The sequence below is a fragment of the Daucus carota genome, chromosome 5 (assembly GCF_001625215.2).
Source record: "Daucus carota subsp. sativus chromosome 5, DH1 v3.0, whole genome shotgun sequence".
NCBI classification, from domain to species: Eukaryota; Viridiplantae; Streptophyta; class Magnoliopsida; order Apiales; family Apiaceae; genus Daucus; species Daucus carota.
In genome coordinates, this window is record NC_030385.2 from 46,100,458 (window position 1) to 46,124,814 (window position 24,357).

The 24,357-nt window shown below is 34.3% G+C and overlaps 2 protein-coding genes across 2 annotated transcripts; both read left to right on the top strand.

The window, feature by feature from the left end:
- Positions 1-12,269: 12,269 nt before the first annotated feature.
- On the top strand, positions 12,270-19,350 carry LOC108222941 (uncharacterized). Its single transcript, XM_017396928.2, has 8 exons — positions 12,270-12,552; positions 13,135-13,384; positions 14,234-14,357; positions 15,150-15,496; positions 15,595-17,362; positions 17,451-17,707; positions 18,097-18,201; positions 18,954-19,350. Exons 1-7 carry the CDS (start codon positions 12,491-12,493, stop codon positions 18,166-18,168), a joined length of 2,880 nt encoding a protein of 959 aa, XP_017252417.1. The 5' UTR covers positions 12,270-12,490; the 3' UTR covers positions 18,169-18,201; positions 18,954-19,350.
- A 2,825-nt stretch (positions 19,351-22,175) lies between these two features.
- LOC108219700 (DNA-directed RNA polymerases II, IV and V subunit 12) lies at positions 22,176-24,355 on the top strand. The gene is made up of 4 exons (XM_017393201.2): positions 22,176-22,275; positions 22,372-22,429; positions 22,583-22,675; positions 24,158-24,355. Exons 2-4 carry the CDS (start codon positions 22,390-22,392, stop codon positions 24,178-24,180), a joined length of 156 nt encoding a protein of 51 aa, XP_017248690.1. The 5' UTR covers positions 22,176-22,275; positions 22,372-22,389; the 3' UTR covers positions 24,181-24,355.
- The last annotated feature ends 2 nt before the right edge of the window (positions 24,356-24,357 follow it).

Genomic DNA, 24,357 nt, shown 5'->3' on the forward strand with positions numbered 1-24,357 from the left:
CGTAAGATATTATGTAAAATTTGCTCAATCTATAAGACATTTTGTTTCAGTGGTTCTGACTATATTGGTTGGTTATAATTTAAAAATAATATGTTATTAATATTTTAAATTGTTAAAATAGAATATATATCAGTTCAATATGATAATAAATGATGTACAATCTTCCTACAGATATTCTTACAGACCTGTAGAGGTTCAACAAATTTAGCCATCCACAGGAGGCTGGCTAAATTTATAGACAATAGCTGAGCATGGTTGGAGTTGAGTTTTTGAAGCTGTTGGCTAATTTTTTTTATTTTAAGTATGTCAATTCATCTTTTAGCCAAGGGCTTTAAATGGTTGGAGATGCTCTAACGAGTTTACGAATTGTGGCGTAAAACGATGACCAGGTCTCGTCTTTGTAAGGATAAAATATACTCCCTCCGTCCTTTTTTTAGTTGTAACATTTCTATTTTTGTTAGTCAAATTGACTAATGTTTGATAGAGATTATAAATCACACTTTTATTGTTTTAAAAAATTGAAAATTATATCTTAAAATAGATTAAAAGTCATTTCTGCTGACATATTTTTTTTGTTTTATCAATTAATAAAATATTAATGGATTTCAGTCAGGTTTTGGTCAATTTGACCGTCACAAAACCAAATGAGAGTACATCCCTCCGTTTCTTTATGTTAGTCGCTTTGAGTTTTTGCACGTATTTTGAGATGTAAAAAAATTATATTTCTATATATTATTTTTCAAAATTTCTTTTTTTAATAAAAATATAGATATTAAATTTTTATTCAGAAAAAAATTAAAAAATAACACGTGGAAGTATGTTTCTTATACACCTCAAATGCACAAAGTCAAAGCCACTGACCTAAAGAAACAGAGGGACTAATATGATAGTAACAGGTTGGTGGTTATAGTTGTCGATCCACTATTACAATAAATGTCTATACACTAACAATTATTTTTGTTTAGGTGAAAGGTTTTTGTTGGGGAAGATTTTCGTGCATATAGAAAGTCATCATTATTAATGAGATTATTTAATAAATTATTTTAAATATTTTTGTAATAAAGTTTAATATTTAAACTTTTAAATAAAAATAAAATATTAACAATAAATTATAAAATTATATTTTATACCCGACTTGAAATGTGTTTTGAAGAATGGTAAAAACTGATAAAATAGGATGAAGAAAATAAATGTTAAAATATTTTCATTACATGTATATTTATTGATAAAAATTTATATAAGATCACATTTATGATAGGGCTATCCGATATACATTTTTAATGCAAAATATAAGGAAACAATAATGTAACATTGGAAAGCCCATTTGATGGTGGGCCTTAACTCTCAAACCCTAACGAAGGGCTTATGTTTCTTATTTACATTTTCACATTTCTTGACCTATTTGTGTAAAAAAATAAGAAGTATTTTTACAAAGTGGTGAGGAAGAAGTTAGAAATAGAAAATGCTAGCTTTCTTTTATGAACACTTTAGTAACTTATACTCTAATTATTAATTTACTTCTCACTACTACTTCACTCTTTTACTTTAAGAAAGAAACCACTTATTTTAAACTAACCCGAATGCTCCTTAATCTCCTGAGATTTGCTAGAAATAATAAATTTAATAAAAGATGGTTTCCTTACAAAAAAAAGAAGATGATTTTAAAATCTGTATTTCATTTCAAATGATGGATTTCAAGTGATAGAATTTCAGATTTATATTAAAATTTGAATATCTAGATTTCAAATGAAATCCAAATCAAAATTCCCAAACAACTTATTTGATCACACCTAGGATTTCAAATGAAATTTCACATTCCCAACAGGTCAGCATATCTAACCTTATAAAATATCTTCAGCCCAATAAAATTTTTAACTAAAAAAATACATAGCACATCATATAAATATAATTCATAGACAATATGCATAGATTTCACCACACGGGATATAAAAAAGCATTATAGTAAACTTCCTGATGTTGGTTATATTTGTCAAACCTGTGGGGTTTGTAGTGAAATATCATACCATTTATTATCATGTTAAAATAATATATTTTATTAACAATAACTTGAAATAATAATAGCATATGATTTTTAATATACATTCAAATATTATAGTCAGTCCGAACAATCTCTTAGGAATTTAACAAATTTACGTAATCTCTTAAGAGTCCAACTTAGTCGTTTATTTTTTGCCAACATCATTAAAGATACTCCAACACATATTACTCCGAGGATATTAACTATATTTTAAAGATACATGATGTTGTTGTTGTTGTTGTTCTTATTATTATTATTATTATTATTATTATTATTATTATTATTATTATTATTATTATTATTATTATTATTATTATTATTATTATAAGTTGTTATAAAATAAAATATATTATTTAATATGATAATATATACATGGCTATAATTGTCAATCCACTACAGATATGCAGTAAATGCCACATCATCAATTACCATATTAAAACAATATTTTCAATTTATAACAATTTGAAATAATTCAACATGTTATATTCAAAAAAAAGGTTTGTCTAGTGTGTGTCCATGGACACATGCTAAACGCGGAATTTTATATGTTTGGAAAATTTTGATTGGTGTGGCTGTTGCATTTGTAGGGGGTCCACCATTATTAAGATACAAAAGCCAATCAAAATCTACTAAATTTATAAAATTCCGCGCTCAGCATGTGCTCATGAGCACACATTTGAAAAACCGAAAAAAATAGTATAATCAGACTCGAGATTCTTAAATTTTTAAACAACTTGTGAGAACCCGTTGAAGCACTCATTTCATTTTCACCTATCCTATTTAAATTTGAAATTAAAATTAAACTTGTCTCAGAGAGTATATTACAAATATTGGCAGGATATTGCGTGAGCTCGTGATTTACCTAATGCGCACGCGAATGGTAGCGGCTGCAGGTTCCTACGTCAAAAAAAATAAAAAAAAATATTACACTTTGCGGTCATAATCAAGCTTACGCTGCTCAAACTCTTTACACTTGCTACTCTGAGTCTTACACTTGGGGGTCGTCATCGAAGCCTACTGTGTACTAACCTAGAAGGCCCGCAGGAAGAACTTAGAACTGTTGTTGCCAGACTAGACTAGACTGTATTGTGTTTAATTGCATGAAATAAAAACAAAAGCCACTTTTATTTGATAGTTAAGTTACAACAAATCACACGGCTTTTAATTTCTACACATTATAAATAAATGCCAATAATACCACGTCTTTACTCTTAATCACACATGCAGCCTCCAAATCAGATTTTTTCGGCTTTGATTAGCACTAACTAAGTGTGGTAGCTGCGAGTAGTCTCTCACATACTTGCGTGCTCACTCCGTTGGTGGTTTTTGTAATATACCAAAGGTCCAACATGTCCTATTCGCAGAAGATCAAATTAGGCTCACTACGTCACGAAACAGTTTGTTTGTTATGAAACGTAAAGATAGAGCTTAGATTTTCCGCGAAACTTCGTTGATGCGGGAGACGTGTGCAGGGTCTTATTTTATGACCCGTGGATAATCTTCTACTAGTATTCCATCAATAGGATTAGTGTAGTAAAAATTTGCATAATGCTTGCAAGACAGATTATGAGATTTGCATCATATATGCACGCAGAAGTGTTTTGAAATATAAATAGTCTGACCTTTTAACATGTACTTCTAAGTTTTGGACCGTATTGTTAAAATTATTATTTTTGATTATTTTATAATAAAAATATTTGATTGATATTTTAATTATGAAAAGAAATTTTTAAAAATAATGACTTTAATCATACGGTCAAAAAATTTAAAATTATGTGTCAAAAAATCAAACGACCTTTATATTGTTTTAATTCTTGACGCATAGTCAAAGTAGGATTATTGTTTGGAAAGGCAGAGATCGAAAAAGTAATTAACAAAATGATAATGATCCCGCCTTGCGAGTTCATGTGATTAATGGATATTCCTTTTACTTGTGTTATCATGATAAAGTTGCGGATATTGGATATTCTTTTTACTTGTGTTATCACGGTAAGGGCCTCGCTGAACTCGAAGACTATTAACAACAATTAACTTCTGTGCACTGTGCCTAGGCCAGTTGGAAAGGGGGATCAACAACCTTCATAGACAGGGGACCAGAAGCCATACATAAAGTCACATCTCCCCAATCTAATGGCTCTCATAAGAAGTTGCAATCTGGCCAGAAGCACTCCATGGAGAAGTTCTACTAGGCCTCTAGAGTCTAGTCGGCTACTGATGAGCACAAATTGCTCAACATTGTATTCATCAATCCCTTACTTTGAAAAATAACCAATGGTATTATGCATTTTAAAGATCATTATCATATGTCTACTGATACCTAATTCAATATTAGCTCACAGAGCAACTGAGACATTGAATTCAATTACCAAAATCTACGGTCCCTTTTGCAAGGATATCAAGAATTCATACATGTGGTACTGGTATCATGGTAGCCATAGTATAGTCATTTTCGTCGCTGATAAGACAACTTCCCTATATTTATTTCAAAAAGTAAAGGACGGCAGTACAGTTCATTGTTTTTATCTTGCAGCAACGACGTGTGAAGCAGGCAATTGCGCCTTCTCAGCCTATAAATAAGCGTTGAAATTGTTGCTCCTTGCAAGCCATTTTTCATAGTTAGGGAAGCTCAACTTTGAAAGATATGATGGCTAAGATACAAACACTGAGGTTTGTGACAGAAGTTGCTCCACCGCGATTCATTTCAGTGATTAGGCGGCCCATGAAGAAACTTCTGGCCACCATTCATGAGGAAGAGAGTGAAATCACAGGCAGAAGCCTCCCTGCGTCTTTGGCTAATAGCCCAACAGACCACGAGAAGAAACTGTGAACTCAGACTTTTGGCCTCGACGCATATTTTTATATTAATTAGAAAATAATGAACCAGGGCAGTTTGCAGTTGCAGTTGCAGTTGCAGCGCTGCAGTGGCATGCTATCTTTACTATTCTCTTTCGAAGGACAAAATTTTCGTTCCTCAGTGTCTGCATTTTATAGACAATGATGAACTTGGGTCTTGAGGAACTTTAGTTAACGGCTTCTCGTCTACATTTCAATGTGTAGGGAGAACAGAGTTTGTAATTTGTTTCTGTACCTTGCTTCTTTTCTTAGCATAATAAGCACCTGCAATTTTACAGGCAGTGAATGAGTATGAATATCAAGGCTCTAGTTTTCTGATGTTGTGCCTTTCATTTAGAGACATCATGCAAACAACAATACCGATGTTAAATATTTTAAAAAGGTAAAAAAAAACTTTTTTTGCATGGATTCAGATGGAACAAATCATCTGCTTCGTTACTATATTGTTGATGATGGCTAAAAACAGAGATATAAATACTTTTGATCCCTCGGTTTCTTGCTGCGGTGCTAGGAATTGGTCTCGTTAAGGCTGTTCTCTTAGGAGACCACTGCTCTATTCTTCAGACTCGAAACATGGTTTGATAATCTGGAGTTAGTTTGAACTACTTTTTCGAGTGACATAACTTTTTTATTTTTTATTTATAAAAGTTACTCATAAATTATTTTTATTTTTGTTATTACGTTTTTGATAACCTATTGGACATTAATGAACCAAAATTACTGAAACAAATAGTTTTTGGAGTTAAATCTGGGGACCGGGTTAACTAGGAAAAATGGAAATATAGATAGATATCACAGATTCAGAAGGCTTTTACAAACTTCTTAGTTCTTGACTTCTTGCTATCATTTATTCTTTTCTTTTCATTTTTGAAGGAATTGCTATCATTTATTCAAAGCCTTCACATATCTGTCCTGCACACTTTATGTAAAAAAATGACGCAGATTTTGGGTAGAACAAGTCACAAGTGGTACACTGGTACTGTGGTTAGAGGTGGCCAAACGAACGAGTTCAAACGGCTCGACTCGTCTCGGCTCGCCTTTTAACTCGTTGAATACCGGTACGCCGCGAGACGAGTTAAAACTCGCCTCATCTCGTTAAGCTATACGAGACGATCACGAGCCTGGGTTTGAGAAAACGCGAACGTCTCGTCTCGGCTCGAACGTATCGGCACGCACGCTCGCTCGTCTCGGAGACGTCTCGCCCGAGCTCGTCTCGTCTCGCCCGAGCTCGCCCGTGCAGACTCGCCTCGTGCAGACTCGCCCGTGCAGACTCGCTTCGTGCCCAACGGTCGTCTCTGCTCTCTCTCTGACTCTGCTACTTTCATCACTCATCAGTCATCAGTCGCTCTCTGCTTCACTCATGTCAGCCTTCAGCCCAACGGCTACCTGCTGCTCCCAACGGCAGCCTGCAACTCTGCAACACCGCGTCTGCAAGTCTGCAACACGCCAACGGCAACACCAACGGCTCTTAATCTCTTCCCTATAAATAACCCCGAGCATCTCCATCTCTCTCACACCGGCTCTCAAATTCTATCTCTATTCTCTTACTCTCTCTCTCTCATTCTCTTACTCTCTCGAATTTCTCCGTCACTCACATCCGGCGAGCTTAAAATTATCCGGCGAGTTATAATATATTCCGACAAGCTTTGTTTTACAAATGGCTGAAGGCACAGGCACACGATCATCACAAGGATCCAGCCAAGCTACTTCGATGCGACCCCCTCGACCCAATACTCTCGAACCTGGTTAGTTTTTAAAATTTATTTAATTTTGCTTTTTAAGTGTTTTACTAATTTTATATCCGATATTAATTGATATATGTTTAATTTTTGTAGGCAATGCTTCGGGTTCGCTCTCATCATATGTATGGAACTATTTTTCCCGAGAAAAAATACCGGAAGATCCGAGTCATTATAGACTTTTTTGTTTACTTTGCATCGAAAAGGGCAAAAATCCATCACCTTTGATGCATCCTAAAGGGGCCGGTACGGGTGGACTTGATCGTCATTTGAAAAAACATCACGGAATAACGAAGGAAAATCACGAGAGTGGAGCGGCACGTGGAGGTACACCGCAACAAACTCAAATTGGTGGTTTTATGACCTCGTCTCCCGGTGGAGGTATGCCTTTCGCTTATAATCGAGATAGAATGATCGAACAATTTGCCACTTATGTTACGTTAGATGAGTTACCTTTTTCACATGGAGAAAGTGAAAATTTAGAACACATGATAAAAACTAGCATAAATCCCGCATTTAAAAGAATTCCTAGGAACACACTTAAACGTCACACACAAAAACAATATTATGGTCAACGAGCACAATTAATAGAATATTTTCATGATTTTGATGGTATGGTTTCTTTAACTAGTGATTGTTGGAGTTCAAGTCAAGGTGAGCCATTTATTTGTGTTACCGTGCATTGGATTGATTCTGACTATTATTTACAAAAACGAATAATTGCATTTGATGTTATGGATGAGAAACACACCGGTTACAACATTAAACAAAGAATTTTAGAAACAATAAATGAATTTAATTTGCTTCACAAGGTGTTTACGATATCCTTAGATAATGCCTCTTCGAACAATAAAGCTATGGAATATATTAGGAATGATATTCCCACTATAATAGATGGCGTTTTTTTGCATGTTAGATGTTGTGCACATATTATTAATTTATCGGCCCAAAAAGGAATTTCACAAATAACTTTATTGTTGGAACCCATTAGAAAAATAGTTAAGTATTTACGTTTAGCACACTCCACAAGATCTAAATATAAAAAATTGTGTAGAGAAAACGGGTTAAGGCCGAAGAAGTGGGCTATTGATTGTCCAACGAGATGGAGTTCGACTTATAAATTACTAAAAGAGGCAATTAAATATAAGGTAGATATCACCGAGTTGTATAATTCCGACTCGAGAAACCAAAATGAAGATGGATTAATTACCGAAACGCAATGGGAGCTAGCAACTAGCGTACGTGATATACTTGAATGTTATGCACATGCTACTAATGTTTTTTCTTATGTTTATGAACCAAATGTGCATCATGTTATTATTGAATGTGTTAGTATTGTTACTACTTTACGTGAATATGAAAAAAATCGTCATTTTGGTAATATTATTTTTGACATGAAAGTTAAGTGGATTGAATATTTTTCGGAGTTCCCTTATATTTATGGTGTTGCATGTCTTCTTGATCCCGGTGTTAGAATGGAAGGTTTGGAAAATATGTTAGAACATTATTACGAAGTTTTAGGTGTTCAATATGATTATACTCTTTATGTAAGTAATTGTTTAAATTTATTACATCGTCTTATAGATATATATACTCCCAAAACTCCAAATGTTGTATAACCTAAATCTAGTGGTGCTAGTAGGTTTAATAGTAGAATTAGTGGTATATTAACAAAAAAACAAAAGGTTAGAATTTCAACTACATCTACCACATCTACACAATCTTGTTCAACTAACATGGTTCGTGAGTTTTTTTCTTATAATTATGAGTTAGATGAGGATTTTTCGATATTAACGTGGTGGAAGAATCATGAGAATCAATTTCCGGTTTTAGCTAAAATTGCGAGAGACATTTTAGTAGTTCCCGCTTCTACAATTGCATCGGAGTCCGCTTTTAGTGCGGGAAGAAGAGTATTGGACGAAAAAAGATCAAGTCTATCTCCGGATGTCGTAAAAATATTAGTTTGTAAAAAAGATTGGGATCAAGCCGCAAAAAGACAACAAGGAAGGAAAGAAGATGACTCGGAAGGAGAAGACGATGTTTGGATGACAATGGACACTTCATCGGAATCGGGCACGTCGGCTATTCCAGAACAAGAAGAAGAAGAAGAATAAAAAATTAGTTTTGTGTTTTAGATTTATATTTCAATTTAAATGTAATTTTTTATTTTTATTTTGTTTTGAATGTAAATGCGGTTTGTTCCGTTTTTTTAGAGAGGAGTCCTCTCAAATCAGTTGTAATTTTTTTTAATTAATAAAATAAATAGAGGTACCGTCCTCTTTTTTTTATTACATAATAAATTAATAAAAATTAAATAATATATATTTGAAGTAGAAGTGCACGGCTACTGCCTACTGGTACAGGAAATTGGAAAACCAAAAAAAGCAAGTCAACAGCACTGTAAAACAAAAGAAGACGAGTTTGGCGAGTTGGTCCCCTTAGCCCACACACAGACACAGTGCCCCTGCGTAAATGAACTGTCCAGCTACAGCCTACAAGCCTACAAGCTCCAACTGCAGAAGAAAAAATATATATAACTCGTCTAACTCGCCAAAACTCGCGAGTTGGACGCGAGTTTAATATTTTGAGATTCGTCTCGGCTCGTCTCGTCTCGCTAGTCTTACACGAGACGTCCACGAGTTCAACTTCATCAACTCGTCTCGCCTCCGACTCGTCTCGTCACGGGACGCCCGTGTGGCCACCACTAACTGTGGTACATACTACATACTACATATTGAGAGTACCATGGATTTTGTACCATATTAGTCGTACTTGGTTTACATTAACACTGGTCATTTGCTGAGTTGGTCGAGATTTGAGATTATGCTTTGAAGAGTAAACTGCATAGTGTGTACCTCAAGTTTGGACAAACTGCAAAATGTGTACCTGATATTTTAATAATGCGAAATGTGTACCTCTGTTTCAGATTCTGCTGCAATATGTATACTTCTGTTAAATGACCGTTAAGTTGCCGTTAACCGTGCATTGAGTTCAGTGGACCATGCGTTCCTTCACTCATAAACATGTTAACAAATTTACTTTAATAATTATTAATTTGAAAAAAATACCGATCCTTATTTAAGAAATATTTATTTTGAAATCTGAGTTATTAAGGTAATTACGTTTAATAATTTTTAATAAATGTATTAAAATTTTATTTTCTCATGTAAATTGCAAGTTATTTGGTTATCTATTTGTATCATTAAAATTCTAAAATTAAAAGTTTAGTCGATTGATATTTAGGCTAAAGATCTTCTTAATCTATAATATATTTTAATTAACCTTTTCATTATAATTGAATAATTATAACTAAAATATTAATAATTTGGGTAGCTTTACGTCGGTATTTGGGTTTATTGCCTTCATAATATATAACATATTTTGATGGTCTTTTTTACTATTAATAAAATATATAATTCTGAATAAATTATTAATTAGTCACTATAAAAAATTTATTGAACATATTAAATAAAACCTCATTCAAGACATCTGACTTAAATATATTAACACAAACACATTTATTGATTATTTAAAAATATACATCTAATATTAATTAAAAAAAATATTATTTATCATAATTAAATATTTCTAATATAGATAATAAAATAATAATATTATAAATCATTTGTGCATGACAAGTGTTTTAGTGTGTTATTAATAATGCAATATTACTAGTGATTAGCCTGTGATTGATCTTATTTATTTAAATGTATGGTTTAAAAATTCTAATGATATTAAACTTAATAATATTAGATTTATTTATATTAATTATATTTTAATTAGAGTACAAAACAGTCGCATTCAAAGACACGATGAGGAAAAAGATATATTAATTCAATGAATAAAATACTATTCCCTCCGTTTCATATTATTTCTCTCATTTGATATGTTGGAATTGTCGATAACATAAGATAAATTACTAATTTACAACTAATTTATAAGATTAAATATATTCATGAGTGATTTACGAGTACTTTCGTACGATGAAATTTTTTATATTTAATATTAATTTGAAATAAAAGATATTAATGATCAAATGTGTGTGTTGACGAGCGTGATAAAGAGAAGCATAAAAAATATTATGATACGATGGAGCAGTATTTACAATAGAACTACAGAAGCGTGCGCCCGAGCTTGGACACTTTCCAAATCAACAGCTTTGGTTAACGGCGTTAACATGAGAGTTAACCCTCGTACACATATTGCACTGAACAATAAAATTGGAGTACACATCTTGCATTATTAAAACTAGAAGTACATACTCTACATTTTGCTCAAACTTAAGGTACACGTTATGCATTTTACTCATGCTTTGAAATGTTTTGTAAACAAGCAACTATAAAGATGCCAAGCTTCGCAACTCTGTCTACAAGTTAGAGAAAGCACTTGATGATTGATTGATAGTTGTCGATCAGAATTGCCAAAACTCTACATTAGAAATATTACTCCATCCATTCCTCTCATTTGTTTACATTGGGAGATGGGGGCTCGGCACGTATTCTAATGCTCTTGTAAAACGTAGTTCCATAAATTATTTTGAACTTTTTTTCTTCTGAATAAAAATTTGATGTTTAAATTTTTATACAAGAAAAAAATAATTTCAAAATAAATTATAAAACTATATTATATATGCGTTTTAAAATGCGTATCAAGTCGTGTGAAAAAACTGTAAACAAATGAGATGAGAGGGACAGAGGGATTATATTTTACCTTTTCTTCGTTAATAGGAGTAGTAGTTTTAACACGTTTCTTAGGGGAGCTCCTCTTGTAAGCCGTAGCTCTATAAAATAAAATACTCTGCCGAACGCGAAACCTGAAAAAACCTGAATATAATATTATATATATAATTTTATAATTTTGTATATAATTTTATATATTATGTATTATATATATATTATTGTATAAATTTTAGAACATATATTTATTGTTAATCTAAAAATTGACTAATAATTAAATTCAATAAAATTAGATTATAGAATAATTCAAAAAGATAATGTAGTGAATAAAATATTATCAATAGATAAATATTTTTAATTGGATTGATTGATAAAATTTTAATTATACATATGTAAACCAAATTGATATTGCCATATAATGATTAAAGTTGGAATATTCAAATTCATCTTCAATTAGTGTTTCATGTGGTGCGTGCGCTTTTGAGTTCTTGCGATATTTATAATTATAAATTTTCAAATTTTGGGTTCGGGTTTTGGGTTTCCAATCCAAAAAAATTCAGGTTTCGGGTAATACCTGAATCTCATCGGAAATCCATTGGATTGAGTTCGAATATTCATTTTTGGTTATTTTTCGAGTTAAGGTTGGGCTCGTATATGGATAAAATTTTCGGGTTTGGATATGGATTTTTCATACCTGATCCGATCCGATTGTTATTTCTAGAGAAATGGGTGGAGTGATGAGACTCGTTGATTTTTAATGTATAAAAAGAAGATAGTATAGTAAAAGTAATGTGAAAAAGATATAAAAATGAAGAAATGATAAGTCACATTAATTATTTTTGATAAATTTTAAAATGTAAAAAATAGAATAAAACACCGAACAAGAAAGAAAGAGTAAAGAAATGATACACGAGGTCCAAAGATCCAACAATAAATAGTGTGCACCCACAAATTGACCAAATTACAAAAGAGTAGTTGGACTTTGTGTAACAAATCCCCCCTTTCCTTTCTTCTATTTTATTCATCACATCACGCGCTTATCCCCCCTCCTTTATTTCTCCTCTCGATAACGATTTTATACCCGATTTTACTCCCTAATTTACACACACGACACACACACTCCTCTTCTACGAGAGCGAGAGAGAGAGACTGAGAGAGGGAGAGAGAGAGCTTGCGAGAGAGAGATGAGGGAAGAAGGTATAAGCTCATCCGGAGATCCGTTAATTGCTCCGACTCCTGCTGCCAGGTGAGCAAACCCTAGATCACTAATTACGATTTAATATGTCTGATTTGTTTAATTATATGTAATTGTTGATTGTGTTGTGACATTGAGCTAGGGTTTTGTAATTTGCGGTATAATTTTTGTGTTTTTTTTAAATTTTTATGGATAATTGAGGTGTTTGATATTTCAATTGGCTTGAATTGTGACCTTATTCATTGCATGTGTAGTTTGTTAATTGGTATTGAATCTGCGTGTGTTGTTTTGTTCGAATTTAATACTGTTTGATTCGCTATTGCCATTTCCCCCAATTTTTTGATACAAATATTTGGCATTCACTTGTGTAGTTCCCTCACAGTACACACACACACAGAGAGAGAGAGAGAGAGAGAGAGAGAGAGAGAGAGAGATTACTAATGTCTGACAATTCACTAAATATGTATAATAGGTTGAATGTTTAAATGAAAAAGAACTAATTCATTAATTTGAAAATATAAGTTTCATGGTTTGTAGAGTGTGTGGGGTAACCTGATCTGTATTTGAGTAGAAGCGTGTGTATATTTACATATATAATTATGAGTAATTTTTTTGAATTTTTTTCCCTTATAGCTCTGCAGGGGCATCGTCTCCGGCTGTTCCTACTAATGTTGGCAGTATAGACTGGTTAGGTTATGGACAGAGTTCCAAAGCAGCTTCTGTATCCCGGATAGTCTCCCGCTCTGCGAGGCCTTCTTTGAGTACAAGTGCTGGTGGTTCAGCTCTTGGATCATCACAGCCTTCGTGCAGGCCATGGGAAAGGGGTGATTTACTACGACGCTTATCAACTTTCAATCCTTTAAACTGGTCTGGAAAGCCTAAGGTCTATCTTCTCTTTTGTTGGCGCTCATTTATACATGTATCTAATGTTGCTAAACTTGCATAGAGTAGATTATCTGTATTGTGTTTATTTGAAATAAAGATATAATTAGTCACTTAAGTAGCGACGTTTAATGGTACACTGATCCAGGACCAGGAGTGCTGTTGAGATTTCTTGAGACATGTGATCGTGATAAGTTGTGATATTTTGAACATTCATTTTCTTGGGCCGCATATGGATGCTTCATGCTTGTATTTTACTTCTTGTTATGCACTAGTTTTTTTTCTATATTTTTTTTCCTGGATCTTTCTTTTCAAGTTTTCTAAGTATTTTCTTAATGCAGAGTGAAAATCCAGGAAATTTATAAATACCTGTTTGCATTAGTTTATAGAGATAGAGTGGAGCAGGGAATTGCTGGAGCCTATTTGTTAGACTGGTTTCAGGTCATTTAAATGCTCATGAATCTATGTTTAATTCCTGCAAAATGGACAACGGAATATACTGTGTCAATGTATGCATCAAAGAAATAATTAACTAACAATTTCATATCGGCCAGGGAATGGTTTAGTTTATATATAAGAAATGCTACTCATGGCAGGGATCCTTCCACAGCAGAATCTGCCATATTAGATAACTAAAGTACCCTGTTGAAGTTTGCATACCACCTTCTCATCCTCCTTGAGCAGCTGCTTAAACAAGGCTCTTTCTAAGCACAATCTCTTATTACAGTGTTTGCATATCCCGTAGTCCAACCCTAAATGGAAGAAGTATGTCAAATGTGATGATAGCATATGGCCTATCATCTTGACCTTATATATATATTTTTAATTTTGTAATATTATTTTAATGTAGGCTGCCAGTTCATTGGCTTGTGCCAGAAGAGGTTGGGTAAACGTGGGTGTTGATAAAATTGAGTGCGAGTCTTGCAGTGCAAACTTGAAATTTAGTGCACCGTCGACCTGGATGTCTACACAAGGTGAAGTTTCTATTAACTTTATATATGTATTTTTTGAGGCTATCATCATTGTTACTATTTGCCCATGTTCTTTTTGGGATAATCTCTATGTATTCTTTTGCATCCCTCTCCACAGTACTCTGTTAAAAAAACTCTATACTCTAATCTCGAAGTTACCTATATATAAATGTTTTCAAAACTATCAATTCACAGAAGACTGCTAATGTCAATTGAAAGGCAGTTTATTTTGAAAAAAAATCCCTAATTTTTAAAATGAGGAAAACAGTCAAGGACTTTGCAGATGAGCTTATACCTAGTTTAGAATTATCACTACAATATTTAATGGTGGTTTTGCGGTGATTGAGAGTTGAATTGGATCAAGCTTAAGTGGCGACTTTTTAGAATGATACTCATATCAGAAGTAGTTTATATCTGTATTGTGGTGCAATGATATAAAAAGCTGTTTAGGCAATAATTTCATTTCCAGGAGGAGGTTAAACATTATTCCTAAAAGGTTCGTCGAAATTTATATGGTTCCATAATTTGTTTTCCTAACAATCTAGACATTTTCAGGCTACAAAATCAAATAATTTAACTGGCAATGTGTACCTGTCAGGATGTTTATCCCTTTGACGATGTATCCAAGTTCTAACTGTAAATTTTTTTTTTAGAAGTATTATTTTTCCTTTTGCATGGTTTATCCTGGGCTATCCTCTGTTCATTGTCTTAGCTGTAAAGTTTTTGGCAGACTGAATCATGGGTTGCAAGCTGTCTTGTTACATCGCTTACTTGTATATATTTTCCATTCGATAGCTGAAAGTGCAGGGGAAGAATTTGCTAAAAAGCTTGATGGAGGACACAGAATAAATTGCCCCTGGAGAGGGAACATCTGTGCAGAGAGTTTAGTCCAGTTCCCTCCTACTCCTCCTTCAGCTTTGGTTGGCGGTTACAAGGATCGCTGCGATGGGCTTCTCCAGTTTCTTTCCCTTCCAATTGTGGCCGCGTCTGCCATAGAACAGATGAAAGCTTCTCGAAGTCTGGAACTTGAACGTTTTCTGGATCAGTTGCAGGATCTTACTGTTGGGGATTCTGGCCTTAAGGCAGATGTTTTACCTCAAACAGAGGCTAACAGAGAAGAGGTTTCCTCTGTCTATACCCATGTAAGATTACATATGAGGAATTCAATATGGGTTAAGTTTTTAACTTAATGTCTTTATTGTTCTGTTAACCAACATTCTTTGCCTTTTTTCAATTTCAGGCCCAGAAACTCATAAGCTTATGTGGGTGGGAGCCAAGGTGGCTTCCAAACATTCAAGATTGTGAAGAGCACTCTGCTCAATCAGCTAGGAATGGATACTCCGTGGACCATAAAGACTCTGGTAACCTGAATGATCCCGGGCTTGGGAAAAAGGCATTGTCTTCTTCAACAAAAAAGGATTCCAAAAAGAAAGAAGTAATGTGCTCCAAGTCAAACGGTGATTCGCGGTCTCCATTGCTAGATTGTAGCTTATGTGGAGCCACAGTACGGATCTTAGACTTTTTGTCTGTTACTCGGCCAGCTCGCTTTGCTCCTAGTATTGTTGATATGCCTGAAACAAGCAAAAAGCTGGCACTAACACGTGGTGCAAGTGCAGCAAGTGGAATCAACGGTTGGATTGCCGCTGATGGTATGGGTAAAGAGCAGACTGAGGAACATGATGAAGCTGCAACGGCGGATGAGGGTAAGTCAATGTCAAATGTCGGAGTGGATCTTAATCTTACAATGGGTGGTGGACTACCCTCTGCACAGGTGCACATGAACGTGGTTACTGACCAACCCCAAGAGATAACTATAGGAAGAGATCTTATGATTGGGCAACCTTCCAGTAGTGAGGTCGGTGATCGCGCAGCATCATATGAATCACGTGGTCCTAGTACTCGCAAAAGGAACTTGGAGGAAGGTGGAAGTACGGTTGACAGGCCCCAACTATTGGTACGGCAGGCAGATAGTGTTGAAGGGACTGTCATAGACCGTGATGGTGATGAGGTAAATGATGGTGAACAGTACTCTGCAGGCCCTTCTAAGCGTTCCCGGGAAGCTTATGCTTTTGAAACTTACCAGTCATCTTATAGAAGAGATTCTTCTGGGGCAGGTCCTAGTCGCTCACTCGTTTTCGAGATTAATAGAGATGGCAATAGGGAAGATCTTTACAATCAGAGAGATGATCAGTCTTTTGGCATCCCATCAGCAAGAGATTCAGCACGCGCATCCTCTGTTATTGCAATGGACACAATTGGTCATAGTGCAGATGATGATTCTATGGAAAGTGTTGAAAATCGTCCTGGGGATATGGATGACGTCCAGTTCCCCATGGCATTCAGGAACCCAGACCTGAATGAAACATCAGAACTGAACTACAGTAATCAGGCTCAACAGAGTGTTTGTCTTCCAGCTGTAAGAGGGGCGGGTGATGTAGGTGTTAGCAGCACAAATGAAGAAGAAGTTTTGAATACTGATACTACAACTGCTCGTGGAAGAGATGGGCCTAGCTTCGGGATAAGTGGTGGAAGTGTTGGTATGGGCGCTAGTCATGAAGCTGAAATACATGGTGCTGACCTCTCTGTCCACAGAGCAGATAGTGTTGTTGGTGACATGGAACCAGTTGCTGAAGTTACTGAGAATCAGGGACAAACTGGCGAATTCGCTCCAGATCCTGGACTAATGGGTGATTATGTCCCTCAAGAAATGGACCGGGAGTATCCTCATGGAGATAGTCAAGATCTGATGTCAGGGTCCGTAGCAAGGGCAGACAGTGGCTCAAAAGTTGTTGGTTCAGGAAAGGTTGAATCCGTTGAAAGTGGTGAAAAGACTAGTGACATGCACCTTTTGCCTAATGAAACCAGTAACCATCCATCTCATTCTTGCAATGCGATCTTGTGTTCTGGCTATGAAGCTTCCAAAGAAGAAGTAACACAGGCTGGCAAGGCATCACCTACCAATGACTCTGGATATCCCAAGGCAGATGACATGGTTGCAAATGGTAAAGGTATGCATATTTCTTATTTCTTTGTCTATATATTGTTAGTTCTTCTTTTCTTGAGAATTTTAACATCACCATATTGCTTACTATCTAGAGCTTCCTAATGGAGAAAGCAACTATGAAGAAGCTGTGGAATTTGATCCAATTAAACATCATAATTATTTCTGTCCTTGGGTTAATGGGAACGTAGCTGCAGCAGGATCCAGTAGCAACAGTGGCTCTGGTTCTGGTGCTAGTGCAATTGCTCTATGTGGTTGGCAGCTAACTTTAGATGCTTTGGATTCCTTCCAGTCACTTGGACAAGCCCCAGTCCAAACCGTCGAGTCCGAGTCAGCAGCATCTCTTTGCAAGGTTTGTCAAGTTCTGCTAAAATATCTCCGGAGGCTTCTATTCATCAAGTTCAATTGTTTTGTTTGAATTTCTCCTAGAAGGCATACAGAAGCTTAATGTATAGCCTAAATTAAAAGGCTTGTAGGACACTGACTGAATAGTTATTAAAAGTAGAAGCTCATATGGAATTGTTAACCAAGCATGTGATTTGGGGACTCCTGAACATTTGTTATGCATGTGGCATGTGTTTTTCTTTCCATTTTAAGACAGTGTTTCAGTAGATAAGATCTTTTAGGAATTTGTCTAAACTTTAGCTACTGATAGTTCCTGTTTATAATATCTTAATGTCATATATTTTGCATCTTTCTGATATATTTGAAGTTGGATCTAACTCTGTTACTTTCTTTTAGGATGATCAATTGACTCCTGGTAGGAAATTCTTGGCACTCAACTCCTTTAGCAGAAGCCATGGGCTAAACTGAAATCGTATGCATTCTTCTGCAGTTGACCAACTGGTAATTATTTTCGCTGTGCCACAATCTTTAAAAAAATATGTGGTAACTTCTAATCTGGTCACTAGTGTCATAATTTATCATGGATTATAATCTCCGTCCCTACATTGTCAAGTGTGTATGTTACTCATTATAAAGTTCCTGTAATATTATTAAATAAATACTTTGAATGCAGTTCTTCTTTCTGTTTATGTCCAAAGTATGCCCGCCTTACTATTATTTTTTTGCTTGACAGTTTGTGAAAATATATCTGTGTAGTGCAAATATTATTGCTTGGCTAAGGTAGCAATAAGTTTATGATATGAAGATATATCTATATAGTGCGAATTAAAACCAACACTACATACTGCTTGATTTTGAAGACTAAGCCAAAACAATCATGTATGTAGTTCAAGTGTTAACTACAAGCTCATAGGTGGTTTTTTTGACATCGTGCGTATACGGTATACCTGCTTAACACTGACCTTTAAACTTATGTTTAAACTTGCACCTTTGGCAGAAACGACCCTTGACACAGACAGATGCCTAGTTATGATTTGGTTGTCTCATGTCTGATGTTATGAAGATAATTTGGATAAACTTGTGCACCATGCAATATGTTGGTTAAGAATATCCATTGTTTACCTTTTTTTAAGCTTCAGTAACTTTATTAATACTGTAGTTAAAAATGAATTCTCTTTTAAGTGTTGTACATTTTACATTTCACCTTCTGCTTACCTGAATGCTGTTTCATGTGTGCTCTGTTGTGCTTGCAGTTCTGGTGGTGGATCAGGCTCCCTTTGACATCTCACATTCAACGTTGTGTTTACAGACTTTGCAAGAGAGGGGTTTATTTGCTTTCTGGACAGTGGGCACTGAATTAGATTTAGTATTGAGATGAAGAGTAGATAAATTATGCATGACATAAAGACATACATCTTCTCTTTTGTCTGGGTAGTCAGAATAATATGTTATAATCGACAAGATAGACTCTGTGGAGCTGTTGGTTGGATTTAAATCTTTTATGGGCTAAAGTGCTCAAGTATACACCATATTTTACTTTACAAATCATAAACTGCATCTGGATATATGGTTGTAATTATTCGAAAGAACAAACAAATAGTGGCTTCTTTTTACAGGGATTTAAGGATAATAACATTTGTTTTTTTTAAATCCTTTTTTTATGTTAACATTGGTCAATTTTATTTTACTTGATATAAGGTGCTGTAGTCACAGCAAAAGTTCGTTCTGAGTTGTGAACTTAAAGTTGTAATTTCAATGTTTTCTTATTTATTAGTAAGGTTTTTTTCCTTAAAGTAAGAGCATCTCTAAGGGTGATTTCTAAATTTGTTAGTTATAATGATTATGTAAATTGTTTATATAAGTTTTTTGCTAACAGGTGAGAAAAACACTCCAATGGGCTTATGTATAATTATGTCAAGTTAAAATTATACATAATAGCTTTACTAGTTCAACAAATTTATTGAATCAAATATGATTATCTATATTTTTTTAGCTAAAGGATGATGGTTGGAGAGTATTTATTTTTACATATCTAAAAATGCCACTTAGATGACACATAAGATGACACATAGATATTATAACTAACAGGTCTCAACCTTGGAGATGCTCTTGGGTGAAAACAAAAACTGTTAGCTAAAATATAATAAAATAATGATTGTGTAAATTTTTACATAAGGGGAAGGGTAGACACTCCAATGGTATTATGCATAATATGATAGCTAAAATTATATCTAAAAGGTTTGTTGGTTCAGCAAATATAGTCAATCAAAATATGGTTATCTATAATTTTTGCTAAGGGGAACATGGTTGGAGTCCAAAACTTTTACATATTCTCTAAAAATTGACACCTAGATGCCACCTAAGTGCCATGCAGACAATTTAGCTAAGGGTTTTGTTCCCTTGGAGATGCTCTAAGGATTTATCGTTAGCTATGGGTTTGCAAAAATTTAACGAAACTTCACATGAATCTGGGTATGGAGTGAAGGGAATGCTTAAAATTTTGGTGTACAAGCAAAGTGAGCTACAATCACATTCTGTGGTTATGCCTATGCAAGTCCAAACTGCAGCTTCATGTTACCCCCAACGTGGATGCAATTCCTTGTAAATTTGTAATTCGAATCTACAAATGAAAATTACAAATTCACAATTAACAAGATTTAGGTACTTATTTTCATGGTTGTCGGTTGAGGATAGGCCCGGTGAATACAATTGTGTGAGATAAATAAAAACCAAAAATCAAGTCAGTTGTGAGAGAAAAATAAAAACCTAAGAGCAAGCCCAATGCAATTCCCTATTTTCAACCCTTAAAATATTATATTTTAATGGTTATCTAAAATATTGGGGATCAAAAAGCTATTTTGCTCCAACGGTGTTCCCTATTTAATTCCTTATATTTTAAATCTATATATACAAGTCAAGGAGAGAGAAAAATTGCACTAATAAATAACAGAAAAATAAGAGGAAATATGAGCTGGTGATGACATGGAGCATATAGGGGGTTGCTTTTTCATCCCTCAAATAAGAGGTTGAACTTTCTCTCACCTAAAATTAATAGGGGATAGGGAGTTGCGTTGGAGGAGCTCTTTTTGTTCTCAATCCTCAAATTTTGTCCATGTAGATCAAATATAGGTAAGGAATGGGTGCATTGGAGTTGCTCTAAGTCAGTAGTAGCTCTTGCGGATGTTTCGTATGCATATAGCCATATACTTCGACGATCGCGAATAAAGCAGACAATTAAATAATCAACTAAATAAGGACTGAATTCAATTTTGTACTACATTTTTTTATAGGGAAAATAGATTTTTTTGCCACCCAACTTATTATTTGTTTAGAAACCTACCACTGAACTATAATTTTTTTCTTTTTTGTCACTAATGTTAGTTCAGACTTTTTTTTGTCACTAACGTTAGGTTCGGATTTGATTATTAACACTATGTTATTTTTTTAGTATTATTAAAATATAGTGTTAGTCTGCAATATAATGACGATCTGATATGTGTCTATATCTTTATGTTGTGTCCTAGGTAGTTTACCTTGGAGGACGAGAGTTGGACACCCATTTTGAGACTCCAAAAAATTTCAAAAATTATTTTATTTTATTTTTTCTGAATAAAATTTAATGTTGGTTTTTTTTTTCCTTAAAAAAACGTTGGATTTTTTCTTGTCACTAACGTTATGTTTTAATTTGATTATTAACAATATGTTATTTTTTTAGCATTATAAAAATATAGTGGTAGTCTGCAATATTATGGTGATATGATATGTGTCTATAATATTATATACAGTCATCTATGTGTCACTTAGCTAGTTTACCTTGAAGTATGAGAGTTTAACAGATATTTTAAGAACCTAAAAAAATTAGTTTTATGAATTATTTTAATACTCCACAAATATATGGTATCACTTGACTTTATAGTTCTTTACCACTACTTGTCACATATTTTAAGGTTCCCACTTTTTATAAATATAGTTCCATAAGTTAATTATGAGATCTCCTTTCTGAGTAAAAAAATCCGTACTCTCGTCCTCTAAGATAAACTACCTAGGACACATTTAGGGCATTTCCCAAAATGCCCCTTCAAAAGTTAACGGTAACGGCAGAAGATAACGGAAAGGGTGCAAAGTGTCTACGGGTTAAAAGTAAGGGGCTGCATAGTGTTTATTCCAAAACTATTAGGTGCAATGTGCAACATGCTGAAATTAAAGGGGTGCCAAATGCAATTAACTCTATAGTGTTAATAATCAAATCCGAACCTAACGTTAGTGACAAAAGAAAAATCCGAACCTAATATTAGTGGCAAAAAAGAAAAAAATTATAGTTCAGTGGTAGGTTTTTAAACAAATAATAAGTTGGGTGACAAAAAAATCTATTTTCCCTTTTTTATAACATAATATGACCGAAAATATCCCGGATACATTGTATAGTTTTTGGAAAATAAAGAGTTGAAATATTTTCAATTTCTTTAAACCGGCCCAATACCTAGCAAGTAGCAAGTAATATAAATTGTAGTCTCAAGTAACGTCTTGTTAGTTGTTTACTTGCCTTGATTTTCTCAGCTGAGCTGCGCGCCCAAGGTAAACCCCAAGCTTATATCTCCTCCTTTTCGATTCTTAGGGTTTGCTTTTTCTTGATTTTAATCGCTCGCCTCTATTTTCTCTTGTTAACTGCAGATAACTTAACAGTCATCCATGGATTCTCAGCCCGAACCCGTCAACTACATTTGTGGAGGTTTGCCCTAATATATATCTCTCTCTCTCTCTCTCTCTCTCTCTCTCTCTCTCTCTCTCCCTCTCTCTCTCACCCCCCTCTCTCCCCCGCTCTCTCTCCCTCTCTCACACGCGTTTATGTGCTGTAACTGAATTGTGTTGAACTTGTGCGCAGATTGTGGACAAGAAAACACGCTGAAGCCGGGTGATGTAATACAGTGCCGTGAGTGTGGTTATCGTATCTTGTACAAGAAGCGCACCCGCAGAAGTAATTATTCCCCTCACCATGTTTTTACATGCATCAAATTTTTGTTATGTTCCGATTTAATTTTAATTGGTTACGATGTGAATTAGTTGAATTTGCGAATTTGATTATGTGTCAGTATTTTTTTTATTAGTCTTATTATACTGAAAATGGGGAAATTGAATTTTCATATGATGTTGGAATTTTGCTAATTATCTTTAAAAGATCAATGTGACACTTACATTGTGACTGAGAGGGGACATTTGTTTAAGCTCATGTTTAGGTGTTTTTATTTGTTTCCTCCTTTTGTTGCTTAAATTGTAAAGCCCTTTGGTTAGCCAACTATATATTGTCCTCTTTGGATCTGTCTAGTTGAGCATTTGTCATGTGGGATATTACTAACATTAGATAATCGATTCTTAGAAAGTGAGAGTTGATTTTTTTTGGGTGATCAGGGGATTGAAATTGGGTAGACAATTCATGCAACAATTAAGGGCCTCAGATTTGTTTTTATTAATTAATCTTTCTGCCTATTTGGGTATCATAGCATTAGGGTTATCCTTAGAAAGCTCATATAATGTTATTTAGCTCAAACATTAATTGCGGTTTAGACAGTGTAACAGTTATCTCACATTGATGGAACTTGTACATATTCTATTAATATCTGTAGGACATATGTTACTATGTTAGATTGGTGTTGGTAGCTTGGCCTCGTACCTTGAGCTCTTTTAATTTAATCATAGTTAATATTTTTTTTTCTATTGATAGTTTTAATGTGATGATCTTCCAGTTTAAAGCCCTTGTCAAAGATGTCAATTGTAAGGGATTGTTCGATCTTTTGATATAGTGTTAGTTTGGTTAATATTATGTGGGTAGGGATGTGAGTCATGTGACAATCATTTGTTTTTGAAACTACTAAGACGCGTGTTATTTTTTTATGTCAAGATTTGAATTATTTTTAGTTGGGTTACAGTTACATTTCTGATATATCTGATAACTCACTCTGGGTCCTCGGGTCGGACAATAGTATAAAGTTATAGCAAACATAATGTCTCCCAGATAATGAAATATGTTGACATGCGGAGGAACTTATTTACCAGTCATATCATCTACAATCACCTGAATCTCGAGACGTTCTTCAAACCAATCATATGCTTTTATTGGGATATGTGGAATTATTTTCCAAGAACTTTACATGACACTTTTATCTTGTACAGCTCAAGCAAAACACCTTAAAAGAAGAGCCCATTTGAAAATCAAAACAGTATTCCTTATAATAGCTTTTTATATGTGATGGGGGCTGCTCTGCAACCCCTAAATAATAGCTTTTTATATGTAATGGGGGCTGCTGACATGTTTCATTGATGTGATCCGCAACCCCTAAATATTGTTCTGCGCTTGTCCTACATATTCATTATACTTTGTTGATCAGTCATGGAGAAATTGTTACACCTTTGAGGAGTTTGACCATGACACAATTGATTAATTTTGTCATCTATCACGCAGTTGTCCAGTATGAAGCCCGTTGAAGAATGATTAAAGAAGTGCCCTCAAGAAGATGAAAAAGGATGCTACATGTAGAGGGATGATACAGCAGTCTTTTATGTTTTCTATCACCTCAAGGCAGTCTATTTCTATATTGTAAAAACTAGCATTATGCAGATATTTGACTTTTGAGTGAATATGATAATGTCTGTTGTGTTATT

Excerpts from the sequence above, each read along its gene's own strand:
- LOC108219700 (XM_017393201.2), top strand. The coding sequence starts at position 22,390 with ATGGATTCTCAGCCCGAACCCGTCAACTACATTTGTGGAG. Across the intron at positions 22,430-22,582 it reads CGTCAACTACATTTGTGGAG|ATTGTGGACAAGAAAACACG; the intron begins GTTTGCCCTAAT and ends ACTTGTGCGCAG. Across the intron at positions 22,676-24,157 it reads CAAGAAGCGCACCCGCAGAA|TTGTCCAGTATGAAGCCCGT; the intron begins GTAATTATTCCC and ends TCTATCACGCAG.
- LOC108222941 (XM_017396928.2), top strand. The coding sequence starts at position 12,491 with ATGAGGGAAGAAGGTATAAGCTCATCCGGAGATCCGTTAATTGCTCCG. Across the intron at positions 13,385-14,233 it reads ACTGGTCTGGAAAGCCTAAG|GCTGCCAGTTCATTGGCTTG; the intron begins GTCTATCTTCTC and ends ATTTTAATGTAG. Across the intron at positions 17,363-17,450 it reads CATGGTTGCAAATGGTAAAG|AGCTTCCTAATGGAGAAAGC; the intron begins GTATGCATATTT and ends CTTACTATCTAG.